General features: G+C 31.2%; 7 protein-coding genes across 7 annotated transcripts, besides 2 other annotated features; 3 read left to right on the plus strand and 4 right to left on the minus strand.

Annotated features, from left to right (window-relative positions):
- Positions 1–3,749: 3,749 nt before the first annotated feature.
- Positions 3,750–4,121, minus strand: TVAGG3_0652230 (uncharacterized protein; the record flags this gene model as incomplete). The annotated part of the gene is made up of 1 exon (XM_051241681.1): positions 3,750–4,121. One exon carries the CDS (start codon positions 4,119–4,121, stop codon positions 3,750–3,752), a length of 372 nt encoding a protein of 123 aa, XP_051088268.1.
- Positions 4,122–4,150: 29 nt separating this feature from the next.
- On the minus strand, positions 4,151–4,937 carry TVAGG3_0652240 (ribonuclease H-like family; the record flags this gene model as incomplete). The annotated part of the gene is made up of 1 exon (XM_051241682.1): positions 4,151–4,937. A coding segment is annotated over one exon (787 nt), but the record flags the coding sequence as incomplete, so codon positions are not given.
- A 310-nt stretch (positions 4,938–5,247) lies between these two features.
- Positions 5,248–5,608, minus strand: TVAGG3_0652250 (uncharacterized protein; the record flags this gene model as incomplete). The annotated part of the gene is made up of 1 exon (XM_001322054.2): positions 5,248–5,608. A coding segment is annotated over one exon (361 nt), but the record flags the coding sequence as incomplete, so codon positions are not given.
- Positions 5,609–6,946: 1,338 nt separating this feature from the next.
- Positions 6,947–7,039: a mobile genetic element.
- Positions 7,040–7,650: 611 nt separating this feature from the next.
- On the minus strand, positions 7,651–7,830 carry TVAGG3_0652270 (uncharacterized protein; the record flags this gene model as incomplete). The annotated part of the gene is made up of 1 exon (XM_001322053.1): positions 7,651–7,830. One exon carries the CDS (start codon positions 7,828–7,830, stop codon positions 7,651–7,653), a length of 180 nt encoding a protein of 59 aa, XP_001322088.1.
- A 1,280-nt stretch (positions 7,831–9,110) lies between these two features.
- Positions 9,111–13,118: a mobile genetic element.
- On the plus strand, positions 10,136–10,447 carry TVAGG3_0652290 (uncharacterized protein; the record flags this gene model as incomplete). The annotated part of the gene is made up of 1 exon (XM_001279550.2): positions 10,136–10,447. A coding segment is annotated over one exon (312 nt), but the record flags the coding sequence as incomplete, so codon positions are not given.
- TVAGG3_0652300 (ribonuclease H-like family) lies at positions 10,853–11,850 on the plus strand (the record flags this gene model as incomplete). Its single annotated transcript, XM_001322050.2, has 1 exon — positions 10,853–11,850. A coding segment is annotated over one exon (998 nt), but the record flags the coding sequence as incomplete, so codon positions are not given.
- A 4,987-nt stretch (positions 13,119–18,105) lies between the features above and the next one.
- On the plus strand, positions 18,106–20,628 carry TVAGG3_0652310 (antigen BSP-related family; the record flags this gene model as incomplete). Its single annotated transcript, XM_001322049.1, has 1 exon — positions 18,106–20,628. The coding sequence occupies one exon, from the start codon at positions 18,106–18,108 to the stop codon at positions 20,626–20,628; it is 2,523 nt and encodes an 840-aa protein (XP_001322084.1).
- Between the last annotated feature and the right edge of the window lie 217 nt (positions 20,629–20,845).

The following is a 20,845-nucleotide window of genomic DNA, read 5'->3' on the forward strand; positions in this document are numbered from 1 at the left end:
GGCGTTGTGTCTGGGTGTTGGCAGAGAGTTGTTGCTGCGCCGAGGTGTTGGCAGAGAGTTGTTGCTGTGCTGGCGTTGTAGAGGAGTGCTGGCTGATGAGGGTTCTTCCTGTATACGAGAGTCGTTTGAACTTTGTAATATCAAATAATCGGTAAGGAGAGTGTCATCTCTGTGTTTCAAAATGGATGAACACTCGTAGAGTCGATTATTATATTTAATGTAGAAAGTAGTAAACTCTTGAAGTTTGTATGTATGATGTAAGTACTCTTCAATAGTAATTAGTCTATTACATAAGAGAGCTTTGTAAAATGTTATCTTGTTAATTGATGAACGAATAGTGTTGTTGACTAATGGAACATTTGTGAGAACAATGGCTAACGGTGTGCGCCTTTGAATCTGTGCTAGAGCTGTTTCAAGTCAAGCTGAATCAACTAAGGTGTACAAATTCATTTTAAACAAATTTGAAATGAAATAATTTGTGAGAATTTGAGAATAATTTAATTATTTCAGAAGTCTATATTGAAAAAATATTCTTAACAAAATTAATTTAAATGGTTCAGAAAATAAAAAATTAAAATTAATGGAAAAAAAACATGATTAGGAATAATTAACAATAATAAATATCATGGTTTTGGATTATTTAAACAGCTATAAAAGAACGAATTTTACAAATTACGATAAAAAAAATTATTGAAAAATAATGAAGAGAATAAGGATTTGAATCGAAAATTAAAAGGATGATTATGTGTCAAATTAAATTAAAATAAAAATTTTAGAAGATTTAGACAAGAAATAGTGCAAAGAATTAGAATTAACATAAAAATCGAAAATTTAATAAAGGAGAGATAAAATTATTGTAGTATTCAATTGAAAAATTTTATAAAATAAGGAATATTGGTAAACAAATAAGTTTCATCTAAAAAAGGAAAATAAAAATATAAAAATTGAAATAAAAACAGAAATATAAAATATTTTTAAAATGCAAAAAAGTTTCATACTAATCGTTTTTGTATAATATTTTGTTGCATGCTAAGATCAGTCATAATGTAAACCTCTCAATTTTATTGTCGTGGGAAGTATCTCAATTCCTTCAAAAAAATTGAAAAACTATTTAATTTTAAAAATATAATACTTTTAATTAGTTAATTAATTGGAGATATTTTTAAAAAATCACTTTTGATAATACTTTTGAGAACTTTAATTAAAAAATATATTCAAAAATATCCAGGATATCAAGAGGGAATTGTTCCTTATGAGGTATATAGTTATGATGTATACCTCATAAGGAACAATTCCCTCCTTAAAATCGTAGACATTTTTATACTTATTAATCAACCATTCAAAATCATATTCCTCTGAAAAGTTATTTTATTAAAAATTTAGAATTTTAATAAATATAGAGTTTGAATTTCATACAATACCTATATATTTTCAAAAATGGAATTTGAAAACCATTCTCAAAAGTTCTCAGAAAACCTTTTTTTCATTAATTTTAAGAAATCTGAGTATTAAATTAAGTAATAAATTTGTTTGACACTACTTTAATTTTTAAATTCAAAAAATTATATGTGCTTCTTAAAATGACTCAAAAAATTTTATTATAAAATAATATATAATATTAAAAATCCCACAACATTTTTTACTTTACATAATCGTACTTCCTCGACGATTAATTTCCACTCAATTTCTATCATTGACCGAACTTAGCATGCAACAATTTATCATTGAAAGATTATTGAAAGATATTTTGAAAGAAATCGAAAGAGTTAAGAAATATTGAGAAGAAGGACAATTGAATGAATTTTTTGGCCGATTGTGCTATGCAAAGTTGATGATAATTGCAGGAAATTTTGAGATTTTCGAGGTTTTGGAGGGTGTGAGTACTATTATATGTAATAGTATCTCACACCCTCCAATTCATCCAATGGCGTCGAGAAAATTTTGGTGAAATGTCGTCGCATTTCACCAAAATTTCTCGGCGCCATATAGAGAACTAGAGTCTGTGAGGTACTGATTCTATCTATGTACCTCGCAGACCCTAGTTCTCAGCCAAAATGGCTAAAAATTGCTCGCAATTGTTTGCCATGTAAACTGTCACTTTTTGAGGCGATTTGACATTCTGTCAAATCTCCTTTTTTCGTATATAAGAAATTTAGTTAATATCTTTGATTTATACTAATTATAAATGAGTGACTTCTGGATTGTTCTATTTTTACATCCATCATTTAACACAATCTTTTTTGAACAATTTTATATAAAAGAGATCTATTATAAATGATGAAAAATGTCATTTAATTGATAAATTTGTATATCCTTGTCATGATATTGTTTTTCATATATAAAGCAGTTAACTATATGTAATTGATCTATTCCAATCTAGTTTTGATTCACAATCAAGAGTTAATATCTACTATTTACTATATTATCCATAATTTTAAATTAATGTTGAATAGTTACCAAAAATATACATATAATATATATAAAATATGGAAAATTAATAGTTTGTCTCATAAAAATGCTAGAATTACACTTTTTATTATCATATTAGATTTTCGACTTAAAACTATTGAAATACATTATATTACATTTCAAATCTATAACTACATACAAACACTCAGGTTGGAAAAACATAGACTCTTTTGATCTTTTATAATTATATAATTTTTTATTTTCTTATATTATCTTATTTACTTCACATAATATATAACTCCATAGTATATGTAATTAAATTTTAACCTTGATTTTATTACAAATTCTGTTATCATGAATATGCGCAATCAAAACATATTAATATAGAGTTTTGAACTAATTCAATATTGTGTAATGGATCAAAACAACAAATTATATAAAATATTACAGATTTACATTGTAAATCAATATAATCAAATTATATAATCTTATATAAAAAACAAAGATCCTTCATCTGCTTAGATCTAATAACTTCAAGGTATACCCTGATTAATTGCATACATAGAATTTAACAAAAACAAATATTTCATATTCCTGGAGGTCTATCGTCATGATCGGAACGATTTTCGGGGAAAAACATCAAAAGACGATTATTTTTCGGGAAAAACGTTTCTTCCCAATATTTGTCACAAACATTAGATTATTAAAATATATGTTGGATATCCCTTAGTATGAGACTTCATGACTCTTGTTGTCTAACGTGAGCTTTGGATTGCAAGCTCTGTGGTTAACGAACATAAATTAATTGTAAAGTTTTCAAAAATTTTCATCGTTTCTATCAGCATCTATTTTTCCTTTAAAATAATATATTTGTATGAATACAATATTTAGTAATTTTTTTATTTCCCATAATTTCATTCAAAATTTCAGAAAAAATTAATTTCTATTCAATATTATTTCAGCTTCAAAACACTTCATTCTTATAGATGTTGATTCACTAAAGTGTGATTCTATTTATATGAGGTAGGGGCATGAGGCTCGGCAAGTCTTATTGCTTTTTACCTCAATTTAGGTATTAAATAATTATAATGATTCATAGTGGCCGCTGCTGACTGGCCATCAGCAGTCCCTGGCCAAGATTAATATAATTATTTAATACTTATCCAGTTTTACATCAATAACAACAAAGCTAATCAATCATCATTCAGAAATGCGGGAAATTACTACTAATATTAAAGATTGATAGACATTAGGCTGGCCACCTTCTGTCTAATATCTTTACGAATAAAAATAATACTTTTTAAAACAAATTATTTAATAAATTTTATTAAAAAACAAAATCAAATATCAAATTGATCATCATTCAACTTGATGAAGAAGCGGCATGCTACATATTCTTCTTTGCATGATTCGTTCATTGAATTTCTTGTCTTTCGCAATTCAGATATTACACGTTCTACATCTGCTTCACTGCACGAAAGTGACATCATCCTTTTTCCAATTGGTCTTATTGCTTTTAGTTGCTTTATGCCATTCATGTACCAAAACTTGCCATCATTTTGAGCAAGATGATGACCATTTATAAGATGGGAATCATCTTGCTCTATGAAGAAATCGTAAGCATCAATCAATTCCTTGGCTCTATCGTCTTTATTGATCGTTGGATCAACTGTTGATTCGGCAATTGCTCTTTGTCTGAGGATTGTTATCATGAATGTGTATAGATCTTTTATCTCTTCATCTACAACATCCCAGACCAAGGAATTCCTCGAACCATCGGCATTTGTTTCGGCTGCATGATCGTCGTTAAGCATTTGTTCCTCTTCTGCTTGCTGGATCTCTTCATCATGCTCGGCTACCTCGTCAACACGTTCTGTTCGTTCTTCTTCAAGGATTTCGCCGAGTTTCTCAAATGTGATCTCGCGATTGATGATCCTCAGGGAAGGAATCGTTGGGACTTGCACATCTTTCAACTGCATTATAGGTGGATAGCTTGTCTTTCCTCCAAAACCCTTCTTGTCTCTGATGATCTTCCTTGCTAACGGTGTAAAGCCGAAAGCAAACCGAAGCAAATCAATTCTACCATATTCTTTCATATCATTTTTGAATATTGTAGTGATTGATCGGAGAATCTCTTCACCATCTGGCGTTAATCTTCCTGCCATTTCATCCAACATCCCTTGGCACTGTTGTATCATCAGGAATGCATAAGCACCCATGGACTTGTTGGATTCCAGCCATAATTGAAGTTGCTTTAATGGCTTGAATATCATTAAAGCATCTTTAAAGAGTGGAGGAATTCCATCACGTGTCCATTGTAACTGTTCACGTGTAGCTCTGGAAAGGGATAGTGGAAGATCTCCACTTCTTAAAGCAGTATTAATTGTTTCCAGATTATCAAAGATGAAAAACAGAGTATCATATATGTAGAGCCAGCGAGTTTCCGGGATTGATGGAACCCTGATCTTGTATCTCGCTCTCATATCGTGATTCTTAAAGATAATGATAATCTGGTGAACTCTATTCATCAGTTCATTCAACAATGGACATTGCTTACGTGCGTGGACAATAGCATTGTTCAAGACGTGGTTAAGGCAACGAATGTACACGGTTTGTAAGCCAGGGAAAAGGGCTCCTTCTGGCCTCCAGTGGCAGAGTCCTTTAACCTGGGCTGGCAAACCATCTCCGACTACTCCAGCTACGTGGTTTTTATTAACCTTAAGAGAATCAAACCAGTATGGTAGTCCTCGTATGTCCAATTAGTCGAAATTGTTGTGTCGAAGAATTGGTGGCGATCTGTTTTGCCTGGATTGCACACACAAGAGAATAGACCATGACGGCTGCCGTGTGTTCCGCAGTCCAGGGAAATTGAGAAGATGCGGAATTCCTCGCAGAACTTTAGGCCCCGAGAGGAGTCTGTTTTGCCTAAAGTAATCAATGCCTCTCTGACACCGCGCCGTGTGAACTCAATGTCTGGGATTGTAAAGTTGATGCCCTGTTCGCGATTGACTTTATTTTTAAGCCATTTGGCGAAGCTCTCTAGGAAGCTTTTAAATGCTGGCTTCATTGTGGCATAAAGGCTTATATCTAGGCTCGCAATAAGCCTGGCAATGATCTCTTCTAACGAAGGATCATTACCAGAGCCAACTGCTTGCTGAGTATTCTCAACTTGGTGCTCAGCAGGAACGTAGTTGGGCATTGTGAGTAAAAATTTGCACTTATGATCTTTAAAATCATTTTTCCTGCTTTTTTTAATGCATCGCACGAACTGCCCTTGAACTAATGTTTCACTACATTCGGCACAGTATGTAAAGAGCCTTCCTTTGTCTGATTGATTAGGCTCGTTCTCATAATAGCCGATCGTAGTGAAACATTTTTTCCACACTTTGTTTCCAATGTTTCAGGAGTTGGTGGATATTTCGTCTTCTTAAATGGAATCCACTCATCATATACATGAGGATCCCATGCAGTCATAATAAAAATAAAGTTTTTTGAATATATTCAATTTTTAAATGATATTTTCACTGGTTAAATATAAAATAAAGAATAAGATGTAAATTATTAAAATATTTAATTTTAAATTTTGAATTGTTATTAATAATGAAAAATAAAGCTTATTTCAATGAAAATTGTTCTGCAAATTTATTTCACTTTTGACCTCACTTTTTCCGTAATTCAATTTTTTACTTTTAATATTTTAGATCTTCATAATATCATTTGAAAAATTAACCATATAAAAAAATCAAGTTATCAATTCACTTTTTCCGTAATTCAAAAATCAAAAATATAAATAATATATCTTTTTATCAAATATTATTATTATATACTATGAAAAATGAGGTCCGGAAATTTTGCGGATTCCCGTAACTCAATTTTACGGAAAAAGTGCAGTAAACTATTCAAAATACGGAAAAATTGGTGTAAACTAATGATTTTACGGTAAAATCACGGAAAGTCCCGGAAGAATATATGTGCCTATATGAAATTATACAAAAATGAATCAAACGCATTTTAAAAGATTGTTCTTGTATTATAAATGCTATTCGCAGATTTATTAGTTGAAGAAAATTACCAAATTTTTGCCGATTTACAAAAAATGATTTACAAAGCATATTTTTATAAGGCTTAAAAAATCTTTAAAATGTGACCGGTGACGGAAATCCATGGTAACCAACCGCGGTTCCCGTTTGGAATGCCATACATCCTCCGATTCATTTCAAGCCACCCCAAACATTTTCAACTCTTTTACAATTTACATCATATTTTTTACAATTATCGAATTTTTATCAGATTTAGTATATCGACGATAAATTTTATCGAAATATAAAAGCGTGTTACTTACTAATCAGAGTTTTTCGCGATTCATATTTCAATTTACAAATCCAAGCATTGCTTTGCGTTTTCAAACATCAATTACTGCACTAAAATCATCTGCTTATACAAATCATAAAAAAATTTAAATACGATTGAATATTATTTTTATTTCGCGATTTATTTACAAATTTGCAGCTCACTCATATGAAATTTTTCGAAGTAGTAGGGCTGTACAAGATTTAAAAAAACATTGCCGGGTTACCGTAGAGGCCTAAAAAAATCGCGCCTCGGCGGCAAGCCGCCTCGGCATTAAGAAAAACTAAAAGACATCTTATTCAAGTAGAAATGCCTCAAAATTTTTTACAATCATAACAATGAACCGCAAAATTGAATTTTTGAAAGAGTAGTCAAAAATATTTTATTTCATACAATTTTCAAAATTTTCCATGCACAAGAATTGTGTCATATGCATAATATTGATCATGCAAATAATGTAAATACAGAAAAATTTGTGATGTAAAAAATTGAGAATTACAATGGATTGCAATTGTAAATTCAAATTCATTTACGAAAAATTTAGCTTATCTGAATAATAATATGACATCATATTGAGAAGCAATTGAATATTTTCTTCGGATTCATTCAAATAATTTATGAAATTATGCCACAAAAAATTTACCACCAATTTTACCAGTTTCAAAATGAAGATAAAATTTTGGAAAAAGGGATTTTTACGAAAAGCATATAAATGTAAATACTATTGCACATATTTTGCTTTTTCATTTAGAAATAAAAATATTGTAAATTGGTTTCACTGAATATAACAGTGCTAATATCACATGCTTATGCATCCATATTTTTATCAATTCATTTCAGAAATAACATAATACTTTTTTTATATATTAAAATAAATAAATAAATACAATTTTAATATGAATTAACAAATTCATCAGGAGTCATGGCTAAGCAAATTTTTTGCGATGTATCAATTAATAATGTTGGACTCATTAATACTTGTGTAGGTGTTTTCAATGCTTGAACTTGCATCTCTCCTGGTGGAAGCAATTCATTATCAAATGCATTATTATTTACGAGAGTCATTGCCATTGAAATTCTTCTCTAATCATCGTTTCATTCATCTCCATATAGCTCTGGAATTGTCTTATATTAGGGCTGACCAGACAAAATAATTACACAAGCAGCGATTTAATGTAGACATTCTTGTGATATCTTCAAGTGTAACACTCAAATGAACATTTGGAAGCAATAACTTAATTGCAATTTGCCATATTATTAAAAGACAAGTCAAATAATATCTGTTTTTCATAATGATTTATCTTGAAATTCTAAAAAAAATTATATATTTCCGAAAGAATAAGTTGCATTCTCCATAGAATAATGACGTAAAACATTATAAAAAGTAGTTTCATTAAACATTTCTAACAATTTTTGCATGGCTTCTGTTATTTTTGTGAACAAATCTAGTTTGTTCTCTTGTATAGAGACAATAATCATTCGAAATTCTTATGCAGAACTATTTTTGATGAAATAATCAAAATTTTTTGCGTATTGTCATCTGTTTCCAAATCAAATTAATAAGGCATTATGAATGAAACTATTCCGTTCAAAGAACTTGCAGATGTTAATTGTTTACCAAGACATGAAACAAATAATCTTTTCGCAGGAGGCAAACATGTATCAACGAATAAATCGCAGTCAAAAAAAGAACACAAATATCTGCAAATAAATTCTTCATTTTCGTTGATATTGGGTGTACAATAATGGAATGTTTCATCAATGAACTGCATCAAAAATTTCGTACCATAATCTTTGTTCTTATAGAAATTGGGAAGATGAAAATGAGCAATTATTGCGATTTGTCAAAAAACTATATTCGAATTTGGAATTAGCAATTGATTATAAATAATCTAAGCTGTATAAGCAACTATCAATGATATCGCACCGAATAAGAATTGTAATGATTCTTATCCTCATGTCTGAAGTGTTTCATTATCATTCATTCAAAACAACTGAATTACGAAATGTTTTGTTTTCACTTCCTAAAGATCTTTGTTGAAATCACATATGTTGAATGCATAGTATATTATCTTAGGAAGGCATCTGAAGCTCAGACATCAAAACATGGACACCAAATGGCTCTTCTTCAATGTTTTCATTGAAACATTCAAGAACTTATACGTATTAAGAGAAAGAACATTATGGAACTAATCTTTTTCACAACGGAAGAAGGATTTGAGTTAAAAATGTTCTAAAACATATTCCAATTTGTGTCCAGATTATGCCACTAACTGATGAAAAGAAGAATAAGTTCGTCCTGTTTAGGATTGTCAAGATTGACCAAAGAGGAGCAAATTGTGAAATTGTTCTATGGCATTCCAAACGGGAACCGCGGTTGGTTACCATGGATTTCCGTCACCGGTCACATTTTAAAGATTTTTAAAGCCTTATAAAAATATGCTTTGTAAATCATTTTTTGTAAATCGGCAAAAATTTGGTAATTTTCTTCAACTAATAAATCTGCGAATAGCATTTATAATACAAGAACAATCTTTTAAAATGCGTTTGATTCATTTTTGTATAATTTCATATAGGCACATATATTCTTCCGGGACTTTCCGTGATTTTACCGTAAAATCATTAGTTTACACCAATTTTCCCGTATTTTGAATAGTTTACTGCACTTTTTCCGTAAAATTGAGTTACGGGAATCCGCAAAATTTCCGGACCTCATTTTTCATAGAATATAATAATAATATTTGATAAAAAGATATATTATTTATATTTTTGATTTTTGAATTACGGAAAAAGTGAATTGATAACTTGATTTTTTTATATGGTTAATTTTTCAAATGATATTATGAAGATCTAAAATATTAAAAGTAAAAAATTGAATTACGGAAAAAAGTGAGGTCAAAAGTGAAATAAATTTGCAGAACAATTTTCATTGAAATAAGCTTTATTTTTCATTATTAATAACAATGCAAAAAAATATTTATCACGGGTTCAAAATTTAAAATTAAATATTTTAATAATTTACATCTTATTCTTTATTTTATATTTAACCCGTGAAAATATCATTTAAAAATTGAATATATTCAAAAAGCTTTATTTTTATTATGACTGCATGGGATCCTCATGTATATGATGAGTGGATTCCATTTAAGAAGACGAAATATCCACCAACTCCTGAAACATTGGAAACAAAGTGTGGAAAAAATGTTTCACTACGATCGGCTATTATGAGAATGAGCCTAATCAATCAGACAAAGGAAGGCTCTTTACATACTGTGCCGAATGTAGTGAAACATTAGTTCAAGGGCAGTTCGTGCGATGCATTAAAAAAAGCAGGAAAAATGATTTTAAAGATCATAAGTGCAAATTTTTACTCCCAATGCCCAACTACGTTCCTGCTGAGCACCAAGTTGAGAATACTCAGCAAGCAGTTGGCTCTGGTAATGATCCTTCGTTAGAAGAGATCATTGCCAGGCTTATTGCGAGCCTAGATATAAGCCTTTATGCCACAATGAAGCCAGCATTTAAAAGCTTCCTAGAGAGCTTCGCCAAATGGCTTAAAAATAAAGTCAATCGCGAACAGGGCATCAACTTTACAATCCCAGACATTGAGTTCACACGGCGCGGTGTCAGAGAGGCATTGATTACTTTAGGCAAAACAGACTCCTCTCGGGGCCTAAAGTTCTGCGAGGAATTCCGCATCTTCTCAATTTCCCTGGACTGCGGAACACACGGCAGCCGTCATGGTCTATTCTCTTGTGTGTGCAATCCAGGCAAAACAGATCGCCACCAATTCTTCGACACAACAATTTCGACTAATTGGACATACGAGGACTACCATACGTGGTTTGATTCTCTTAAGGTTAATAAAAACCACGTAGCTGGAGTAGTCGGAGATGGTTTGCCAGCCCAGGTTAAAGGACTCTGCCACTGGAGGCCAGAAGGAGCCCTTTTCCCTGGCTTACAAACCGTGTACATTCGTTGCCTTAACCACGTCTTGAACAATGCTATTGTCCACGCACGTAAGCAATGTCCATTGTTGAATGAACTGATGAATAGAGTTCACCAGATTATCATTATCTTTAAGAATCACGATATGAGAGCGAGATACAAGATCAGGGTTCCATCAATCCCGGAAACTCGCTGGCTCTACATATATGATACTCTGTTTTTCATCTTTGATAATCTGGAAACAATTAATACTGCTTTAAGAAGTGGAGATCTTCCACTATCCCTTTCCAGAGCTACACGTGAACAGTTACAATGGACACGTGATGGAATTCCTCCACTCTTTAAAGATGCTTTAATGATATTCAAGCCATTAAAGCAACTTCAATTATGGCTGGAATCCAACAAGTCCATGGGTGCTTATGCATTCCTGATGATACAACAGTGCCAAGGGATGTTGGATGAAATGGCAGGAAGATTAACGCCAGATGGTGAAGAGATTCTCCGATCAATCACTACAATATTCAAAAATGATATGAAAGAATATGGTAGAATTGATTTGCTTCGGTTTGCTTTCGGCTTTACACCGTTAGCAAGGAAGATCATCAGAGACAAGAAGGGTTTTGGAGGAAAGACAAGCTATCCACCTATAATGCAGTTGAAAGATGTGCAAGTCCCAACGATTCCTTCCCTGAGGATCATCAATCGCGAGATCACATTTGAGAAACTCGGCGAAATCCTTGAAGAAGAACGAACAGAACGTGTTGACGAGGTAGCCGAGCATGATGAAGAGATCCAGCAAGCAGAAGAGGAACAAATGCTTAACGACGATCATGCAGCCGAAACAAATGCCGATGGTTCGAGGAATTCCTTGGTCTGGGATGTTGTAGATGAAGAGATAAAAGATCTATACACATTCATGATAACAATCCTCAGACAAAGAGCAATTGCCGAATCAACAGTTGATCCAACGATCAATAAAGACGATAGAGCCAAGGAATTGAGTGATGCTTACGATTTCTTCATAGAGCAAGATGATTCCCATCTTATAAATGGTCATCATCTTGCTCAAAATGATGGCAAGTTTTGGTACATGAATGGCATAAAGCAACTAAAAGCAATAAGACCAATTGGAAAAAGGATGATGTCACTTTCGTGCAGTGAAGCAGATGTAGAACGTGTAATATCTGAATTGCGAAAGACAAGAAATTCAATGAACGAATCATGCAAAGAAGAATATGTAGCATGCCGCTTCTTCATCAAGTTGAATGATGATCAATTTGATATTTGATTTTGTTTTTTAATAAAATTTATTAAATAATTTGTTTTAAAAAGTATTATTTTTATTCGTAAAGATATTAGACAGAAGGTGGCCAGCCTAATGTCTATCAATCTTTAATATTAGTAGTAATTTCCCGCATTTCTGAATGATGATTGATTAGCTTTGTTGTTATTGATGTAAAACTGGATAAGTATTAAATAATTATATTAATCTTGGCCAGGGGACTGCTGATGGCCAGTCAGCAGCGGCCACTATGAATCATTATAATTATTTAATACCTAAATTGAGGTAAAAAGCAATAAGACTTGCCGAGCCTCATGCCCCTACCTCATATAAATAGAATCACACTTTAGTGAATCAACATCTATAAGAATGAAGTGTTTTGAAGCTGAAATAATATTGAATAGAAATTAATTTTTTCTGAAATTTTGAATGAAATTATGGGAAATAAAAAAATTACTAAATATTGTATTCATACAAATATATTATTTTAAAGGAAAAATAGATGCTGATAGAAACGATGAAAATTTTTGAAAACTTTACAATTAATTTATGTTCGTTCACCACAGAGCTTGCAATCCAAAGCTCACGTTAGACAACAAGAGTCATGAAGTCTCATACTAAGGGATATCCAACATATATTTTAATAATCTAATGTTTGTGACAAATATTCAACATAAAATTAAGTTTTCGTTTCGTTACAAGGCATTCATACTTTGGAGATATCATATTTAATGTACAGAAAAGTTAATATTAAACAATACATGCTAAAGAATTAATAAATAAGATAATAAAATAAATTTATACGTAATTACTTTCATGTAATATGCTTTATGCTGTATAATATTGATTAAGAGGCATTAAAAGGTTCCATAGTCTGCTTTTATAGGCAAGATTTTTGATAAAAATTTTAAATTTTGAAAAATGATGAGAAAAGGAAAAAAAGGTAAATGAGAGCAAGAGGAGGGAAAAAAGAAAAAGAAAAGAAAGGGAAGGGAAAAATAAAAGAAAGAAGGACATATAAAAATTTAGATGCGCATTCTTAATGCCGAGGCGGCTTGCCGCCGAGGCGCGATTTTTTTAGGCCTCTACGGTAACCCGGCAATGTTTTTTTAAATCTTGTACAGCCCTAAATTGTTCAGATCAACTTTTTCGGTTTTCCCCTTCAAAGAGACCAAAACTCTATAAGGAGTAAACATGTGGAATTACGTTGGAGTATCTTGAACACATGTTGATGACTTTGGTAGTAATTATAGCTTATGCAGCCTATCATCATGGAAATTTTTCTTTGGATGCCATCCAAATAAAAATTTGAAAGCAAAAGTGAAAATTGATTATGCAGCATATAAGAAATATTTTAATATTTCTTTTCCATGGAAAGAAGGCAATAACGATAAAGTTTTTCGGTTTTATTTGTCAATTTTTGCCAATAAATTCAATTTAACCGATTACAATTATTGCCGTCAATGATTATGCTGCGTATTCTCTTAAACTCTGAAATAAATGAGAAGCTGTAGACATCCAGTAAAATAAATATCCGAGAACAATTTTGTGACTTGGAAGACTCCAATCTTCGACATTTATCTGGTTACTTAGTTTAGTAAATGTGATTCTTAACATCGCACAATAATCAATGATTATTAACTTGTATTTTGCGACCTTTTCATCTGATTTTTTATCCCATTATATCTTTATTAAGCTGGTGACTTTTTCTTGAAAAAAAAATGTGTTTGAATAAAAGCCAAAAACTAAAACAAATCAGGCATCAACTAGTTCAAATAAGATTTAGATCACGCATTGCTTCTTCTCTTTTGTCAATGTTCTGATTGTGTGCCTCGTATTGATTTGTCAAAATGAGTTGAACATAATAAATGTTCCAAATGCATCATAGAATCGCTCCAAAATCGGTGTACAATTCGTGAGAGAGGCATCCAAAAAAATCCTATCGTCCTGCCTACATCGCCAAAAGTGAGCTTTTTTTTCAGTTTGATCGGACAAAACTTCGAATTTCGACCTGAAACTAGTGTCGAAAATTCGAGAAAAATTATTAAAAGATATCTATCATCTCAGATCATAAAGTTAGATTTAATGCGACATTGCATAAGAAAGATTTCGAACAAAATTCAACACTGGGGGTTAAGGAGTTTGAGACATGAAAATTTAGTTTCTATACTATGGTAATAGACTAATGTATTTGAAATCTGAGAGATTTGTTAGATTCACAAATTATGAGAATCAAAATATGAGTTAATGATGATTTTGATTGGTGAGCAATGAGATTTATGGGGTGGTAATATAATTTATGCGTGAGATAAACTATCTGATGGAAGAGAGTTTCAAATTACAATTTGATTGTTGAGTTTGTTCCTCATCTGAGGTACTTGATAAGATATTGTACCTCAGATGAGGAACAAAGACTTCAGAGACTGCTTATGAGAGTCTTTGAAGACTTACTTCTTCAATCAGATGTTGATTGAAGTCTTTGTTCCTCATCTGAGGTACTTGATAAGATATTGTACCTCAGATGAGGAACAAAGACTCAACAAAATCTCATCAAATATTATTAATCACTCAACTCATTTTTTCTTTTTTATTTAATATTTTTAATTTTTTTTTGAAATTTATCATAATTATTGTTTTACTTAAATCTGACTCAATTTCGATAATCTATATCTATTAAAAGTTATGATTTTATGTATGCTATTTGATTCCATAATAATATCTATAAAACTCATTAAATATTATAATAAATTTTAATAAATAATTAAAAAATGTCTAAAATGTGATTTTATGTAGTATATATTGGGTTGGGGTACATTAACTCAACAAATACCTCAGATGAGGAACAAAGTCAACAATCAGATGTTGATTGTACATCAAGTACTCTAAAGATTGTTCTTCAGAGTCTCTGAAGCCTTTGTCCCTCATCTGAGGTACAATATCTTATCAAGTACCTCAGATGAGGAACAAAGACTTCAATCAACATCTGATTGAAGAAGTAAGTCTTCAAAGACTCTCATAAGCAGTCTCTGAAGTCTTTGTTCCTCATCTGAGGTACAATATCTTATCAAGTACCTCAGATGAGGAACAAACTCAACAATCAGATATTGATTGTTGACTAAAGACTTGAAAGATTGTTTGTAACAATCTTTCAAGTCTTTGTTCCTCATCTGAGGTACAATATCTTATCAAGTACATCAGATGAGGAACAAAGACTTCAATCAACATCTGATTGAAGAAGTAAGTCTTCAAAGACTCTCATAAGCAGTCTCTGAAGTCTTTGTTCCTCATCTGAGGTACAATATCTTATCAAGTACCTCAGATGAGGAACAAACTCAACAATCAGATGTTGATTGTTGACTAAAGACTTGAAAGATTGTTTGTAACAATCTTTCAAGTCTTTGTTCCTCATCTGAGGTACAATACCTCATCAAGTACCTCAGATGAGGAACAAACTCAACAATCAGATGTTGATTGTTGACTAAAGTCTTCGAAGATAGTTTAGGAAAATCTTTGAAGTCTTTGTTCCTCATCTGAGGTACAATACCTCATCAAGTACCTCAGATGAGGAACAAACTCAACAATCAGATGTTGATTGTTGACTAAAATCTTCGAAGATAGTTTAGGAAAATCTTTGAAGTCTTTGTTCCTCATCTGAGGTACAATATCTTATCAAGTACCTCAGATGAGGAACAAACTCAACAATCAGATATTGATTGTTGACTAAAGACTTGAAAGATTGTTTGTAACAATCTTTCAAGTCTTTGTTCCTCATCTGAGGTACAATATCTTATCAAGTACCTCAGATGAGGAACAAAGACTTCAATCAACATCTGATTGAAGAAGTAAGTCTTCAAAGACTCTCATAAGCAGTCTCTGAAGTCTTTGTTCCTCATCTGAGGTACAATATCTTATCAAGTACCTCAGATGAGGAACAAACTCAACAATCAGATGTTGATTGTTGACTAAAGACTTGAAAGATTGTTTGTAACAATCTTTCAAGTCTTTGTTCCTCATCTGAGGTACAATACCTCATCAAGTACCTCAGATGAGGAACAAACTCAACAATCAGATGTTGATTGTTGACTAAAGTCTTCGAAGATAGTTTAGGAAAATCTTTGAAGTCTTTGTTCCTCATCTGAGGTACAATACCTCATCAAGTACCTCAGATGATGAACATTTGAAATAATCATAATCTGTTCAACCTCAAACAAATAAACTTTGCTAATAAAACATAAAACCCTAATAATTAGATACTTCATCATATGTGCCTAATGTTATAATCACAAAATTTTGTGACATTTTTCATATTTCATGCCAAATATATGATAACTTATAATTATCACAGCATGATATTATTATATATCGCATGTATAATTAAATAATGTTATTTATCCATGCTTAAACTATAGTTTGGCCATAATGAATCTTATGCGGTTCTTGAGAAATATCAATGACCGACCAGACTCTTTGTCTCAGATATCGCCAAGATATTCTCAATCATTCTATACATAAGTCACACAATTTTGATGGATTCTCCAAAATTATATCTTCAATCAGAATCTATATCCTGCACAAGCGCATGAGATGCACCTCCAGGATGAGTTAGAATTTTTGATGAATTTTATTCAGTGCTAAACTCATTATTTAAAAAAACTCGATGTAAACTATTCAATTTTTGGGGGATGTAGGCAAGATGATAGCATTTTTTGGATTAGTGTCCAATTCGTGAACATCAAAAATATTTGTGATTGCTGACACGAAAACAATCTAAAAATCGTAACAATAGCAAAGAATTACAGTTTCCAAGTTCATTACTCCTGATGGAGCAGGACTTGTGACAGGTAATTTTCAGTGATGTTATTTGCAATTAACTTCTGTTTAACGAAACCTTCCAATATTGGAATGTCTTGTCTTATATAAGTAATTGATCCTCTTCCTTTTTTAATTCGATTACAACTTGCAAGCTAAAATTCTTGTTGAAGGATGAATAGAATTAAAACATGTATAAGCAACAAGTTTTGGGTCATGGTAAACATTCATATTAAATGAATTTCTACTGTTTGTTAATGTAGTTTCATCAGTTATTGGTTTCATCAACATTTGCAATAATTGTTTGAAAAATTTTAGTTGCAAAGCTGATAAAGCTAAAATATTATTGCATGGGTATAAAGTGTCAAACATAATTCTCGTTATCAAAACGAATATCAATGTTTTTACAAATTAAACAGGAGTTGTGAATGGATTTTGACTTTCTTGTGCGAATTTATAGGAAATTCTGATGATTCCAAGATTCAAATCATCCAACTATCAGCTTCTTTCATCCTTGTTTTCATCTCTGTAACTAAACATGATTATGTCCCATAAAAGCAAAACACAAAAATGCCATTATCGAATTAAAAAAAAATTAAAATAATAGTGATAATATAGAATTTTTATTATTATAAAAAATTATTAGAATAAAAAAATCGCCATTATCTTATTCCAATAACTCGCTAATGCTATTTTGAACAAAATTATTTTGTTTAAACCAGTTTCAAAATTATATAGGAAGGTATCAAAAGTTTACAGAATTTTGAGAGATTTTTTCATCTCAATTAAACTTCTGTTTAACGATACCTTTCAATATTGGGATGTCTTGTCTCATATAAGTAATTGATCCTCTTCCTCAGAAATTATTTTGTTTAAACAGATAAAATTCAAATGTTTACAAAATTTTGAGAAAATTTTTCCTCTCAATTAATTTTTCACTTCTCGATTTCTGGCCATAGTATATATTGAAAAATGGCATAAGTAACGCCAATAATTAAAAGAAAGGCTTATATATAATAATAAATAATGTAATGTTTTTCAATAAAATCAGAATTTAGACAGAAAGTATATGATTCATTGATGAATAAACAAATTATTATGGATTTAATGGTAAAAATACATTAGTCTACTAATATATTATCATTTTGCAAAAGAAACATACCGAATACTTAATTTATTTTGCAAAAGCAATTGTTTTAAAATCCAAATTTTTATATCGTACTTTACTGATGTATACTTTTCCCTTAAGACAATAGGGAAAAAATCAGTAAATTATATGATACCAAACTATTTGATACTAAACTGAAATGATCAAAATAATTATTTTTATATTAATATGGCCATGTTTCTCAGCTTATTTTGATAATTCTGGTGTCGAATATTCAAATGATAGAAAAATCCTTGTTAATACACTTGATACAATACCAAGTAATTATATTATCCCTGCATCATGCGAAACTATCCTTGGTGGAACTCTTCCTATTCATAGTGCTTTTGCAAATTGTGCAAACAATCTCAAAAATATCTCATTTGAAGAAGGAAGCAATATAACAAGCATATATCCATATGTTTTCTCAACATCATCGATTGAATACATAGATTTTACCAATTGTGTCTTTTTAAAAGCAATGAATTACTCATTATTTTATCAATGCCACAATTTGAAGAATGTTACACTTCCTCCAAATGTTTTAACATTGAAAACTGGCTGCTTTTTGGATACACCAAAATTAACATATATAAAATTGCCAGATTCTTGTACGACAATTGAAGGTTGGCATTCAATTTATAACCATGTTTTCTCAGGAGGTTTATCACAAATAGATATTTCAGTTGATTCTCATTTGACTATAATTTCTGGTGATGCATTTATTGGAACTCGTCTTACATATATTTTCATTCCACAATATGTTAACGTTCTTTTTACTTCTGCATTTTCGACAGTTCCTATTAAAAAGTTTGAAATTGATCCACGAAACCAAAACTATCATACCGATGGACTCGTAATTTATTCGGGATCAAACAATTCCACGCTTGAAGTTGTTTCATGCACCTTTACAGGCGAATTTATTGTTCCAGAATTTGTTACAGTCATTGCTGATAATGCATTTAGAAGTGTTCATATTACAAAAATTATAATTCATGAGAAATTGCAGTCAATGGGATCTCATGCTTTTGCAGACACAAATATTGCAAACTTCACATGCAATTCATTGCTTACAAAAGTGTCTTCCCGTTGTTTTACTGATAATAAATTTTTAGATACATTTATTTTCACAAATAAGATCACGAAAATTGATGCATATGCATTCAACAATTGTCCTAAACTTAAAAATATTGAACTCCCAGATTCATTAAAAGAAATCGGTGCTAATGCTTTTTCAGGATGTACTTCGTTAACATATATTAAAATACCTAAAAGTGTTACTTCAATTGGGAGTGGTATCTTCAGAGGATGCAGTCAAGAATTGGTTGTTGATGCAAAAGATAATGATTATTGTACAAGTGAGGATAGAATGTTCTTTATCAATAATAAAATAGAATTAATTGATTTCTTTAATACAGATATCAACCGAGACTTGACAATTCCAACATACTGCTTAACCATCAAACAAAGTACATTTCAAGGTAAACTCCTTCGTAATTTGAACTTTGTTGGTCCTAATGAGATGGTTATTGAAGATTCAGCATTCGAAAGTTCTACAATTAGATCTATTTCTTTTGCGAATGTTAATTTGACATCGTTAGGAATCAAAACATTTTATAATTGCAATTATTTGACATCAGTCACATTTAACGAAGATTGTGTTATCAGCGAGATTCCACAAGATTGTTTCAACTCATGTCCTAACTTAGAGACCATTACATTACCAAACAAAATCACACGTATTGCAGATTATGCATTCTACAGAGCTACTAAAATTTCTAACATCGGAATTGAATCAACAATTTTGATTTCTATTGGATATAAATCATTTTTCGAAAGTGGTATAAAAATAGCACTTCTTCCAACTTCAGTTAATTCGATTGGAGATTCATGTTTCGAATCTTCATCATTACAGATATTTGCAGTTTCAGCCAACCGAATTCCAACAAGATGTTTATACAACTGCATTTATTTAGCAGAATTGACATTGCAAGAAGGTGTTCAACAGCTTGATCAGTACTCACTTGGCAACTGCATCTTTCAAACTGTTATGTTACCACAATCTATTGTAACGATCTCAGAATCATCATTCATCAAATGTGCCTCATTGACAACTATTAAGATTTCAATTAATTCTAATTTGCAAGATGTCCGTGGTGGTGCATTTGTTGGTTGTGAACTTCTTAAAACTATCACTCTTCTTGATGGCGAAGAGAAATTTTTGTTTGAGAATGGTGCATTGATGAGTCATGACCAAACTATCTTATATTGTTTCTTGCCATATAGTGATGTTCGAACATTTGTTGTTCCCATGAAGATGACATCTATCAATCCACGCGGTTTCTACAAGTGCGAAAAGCTTTCAAGTATTTTGTTCAATGGCAATTACATTCAAAAGATCGGCACTGAAGCATTCAAAGGTTGCAAGAACTTGAACTTTGTTTTTGTCAGTTCTCCTAGCATCAAAGAACTTGGTGAACGCTGCTTTGATGATTGTCCATTACTTAAGAGCTGTGGTTCATTCAGCATTCCTACATCATTGTATCCAATATTTAAGAACAGTGGTGTTACTGAAAAAGCATTTCAATTACAATGCACTCCAGAATGTGCGACTGCTATTCAACACGCACCATCTCACACTTGTTTTGGTCCTATTCTTGTTTTCATTGCAATGTATCTATAAATATATGATTCAATTTATTTAATTTAACTTCTCATAAATTGTTCTTGATTTAAGATTGATATATTTCTCCTCAAGTAATTTAAATTAAGATGTATATTTCAAATTTCAAATAATTAGTCGAATTTTTGATCCGAGTATAATTTCATCTGTAAATTTTGAAATTTACTACTTTAATATATATATATAGTTTTATCTTTAGCTGATTTTAAAATTAAGT

The sequence above is a fragment of the Trichomonas vaginalis genome, chromosome III, assembly GCF_026262505.1.
Source record: "Trichomonas vaginalis G3 chromosome III, whole genome shotgun sequence".
Taxonomy (NCBI): domain Eukaryota; phylum Parabasalia; order Trichomonadida; family Trichomonadidae; genus Trichomonas; species Trichomonas vaginalis.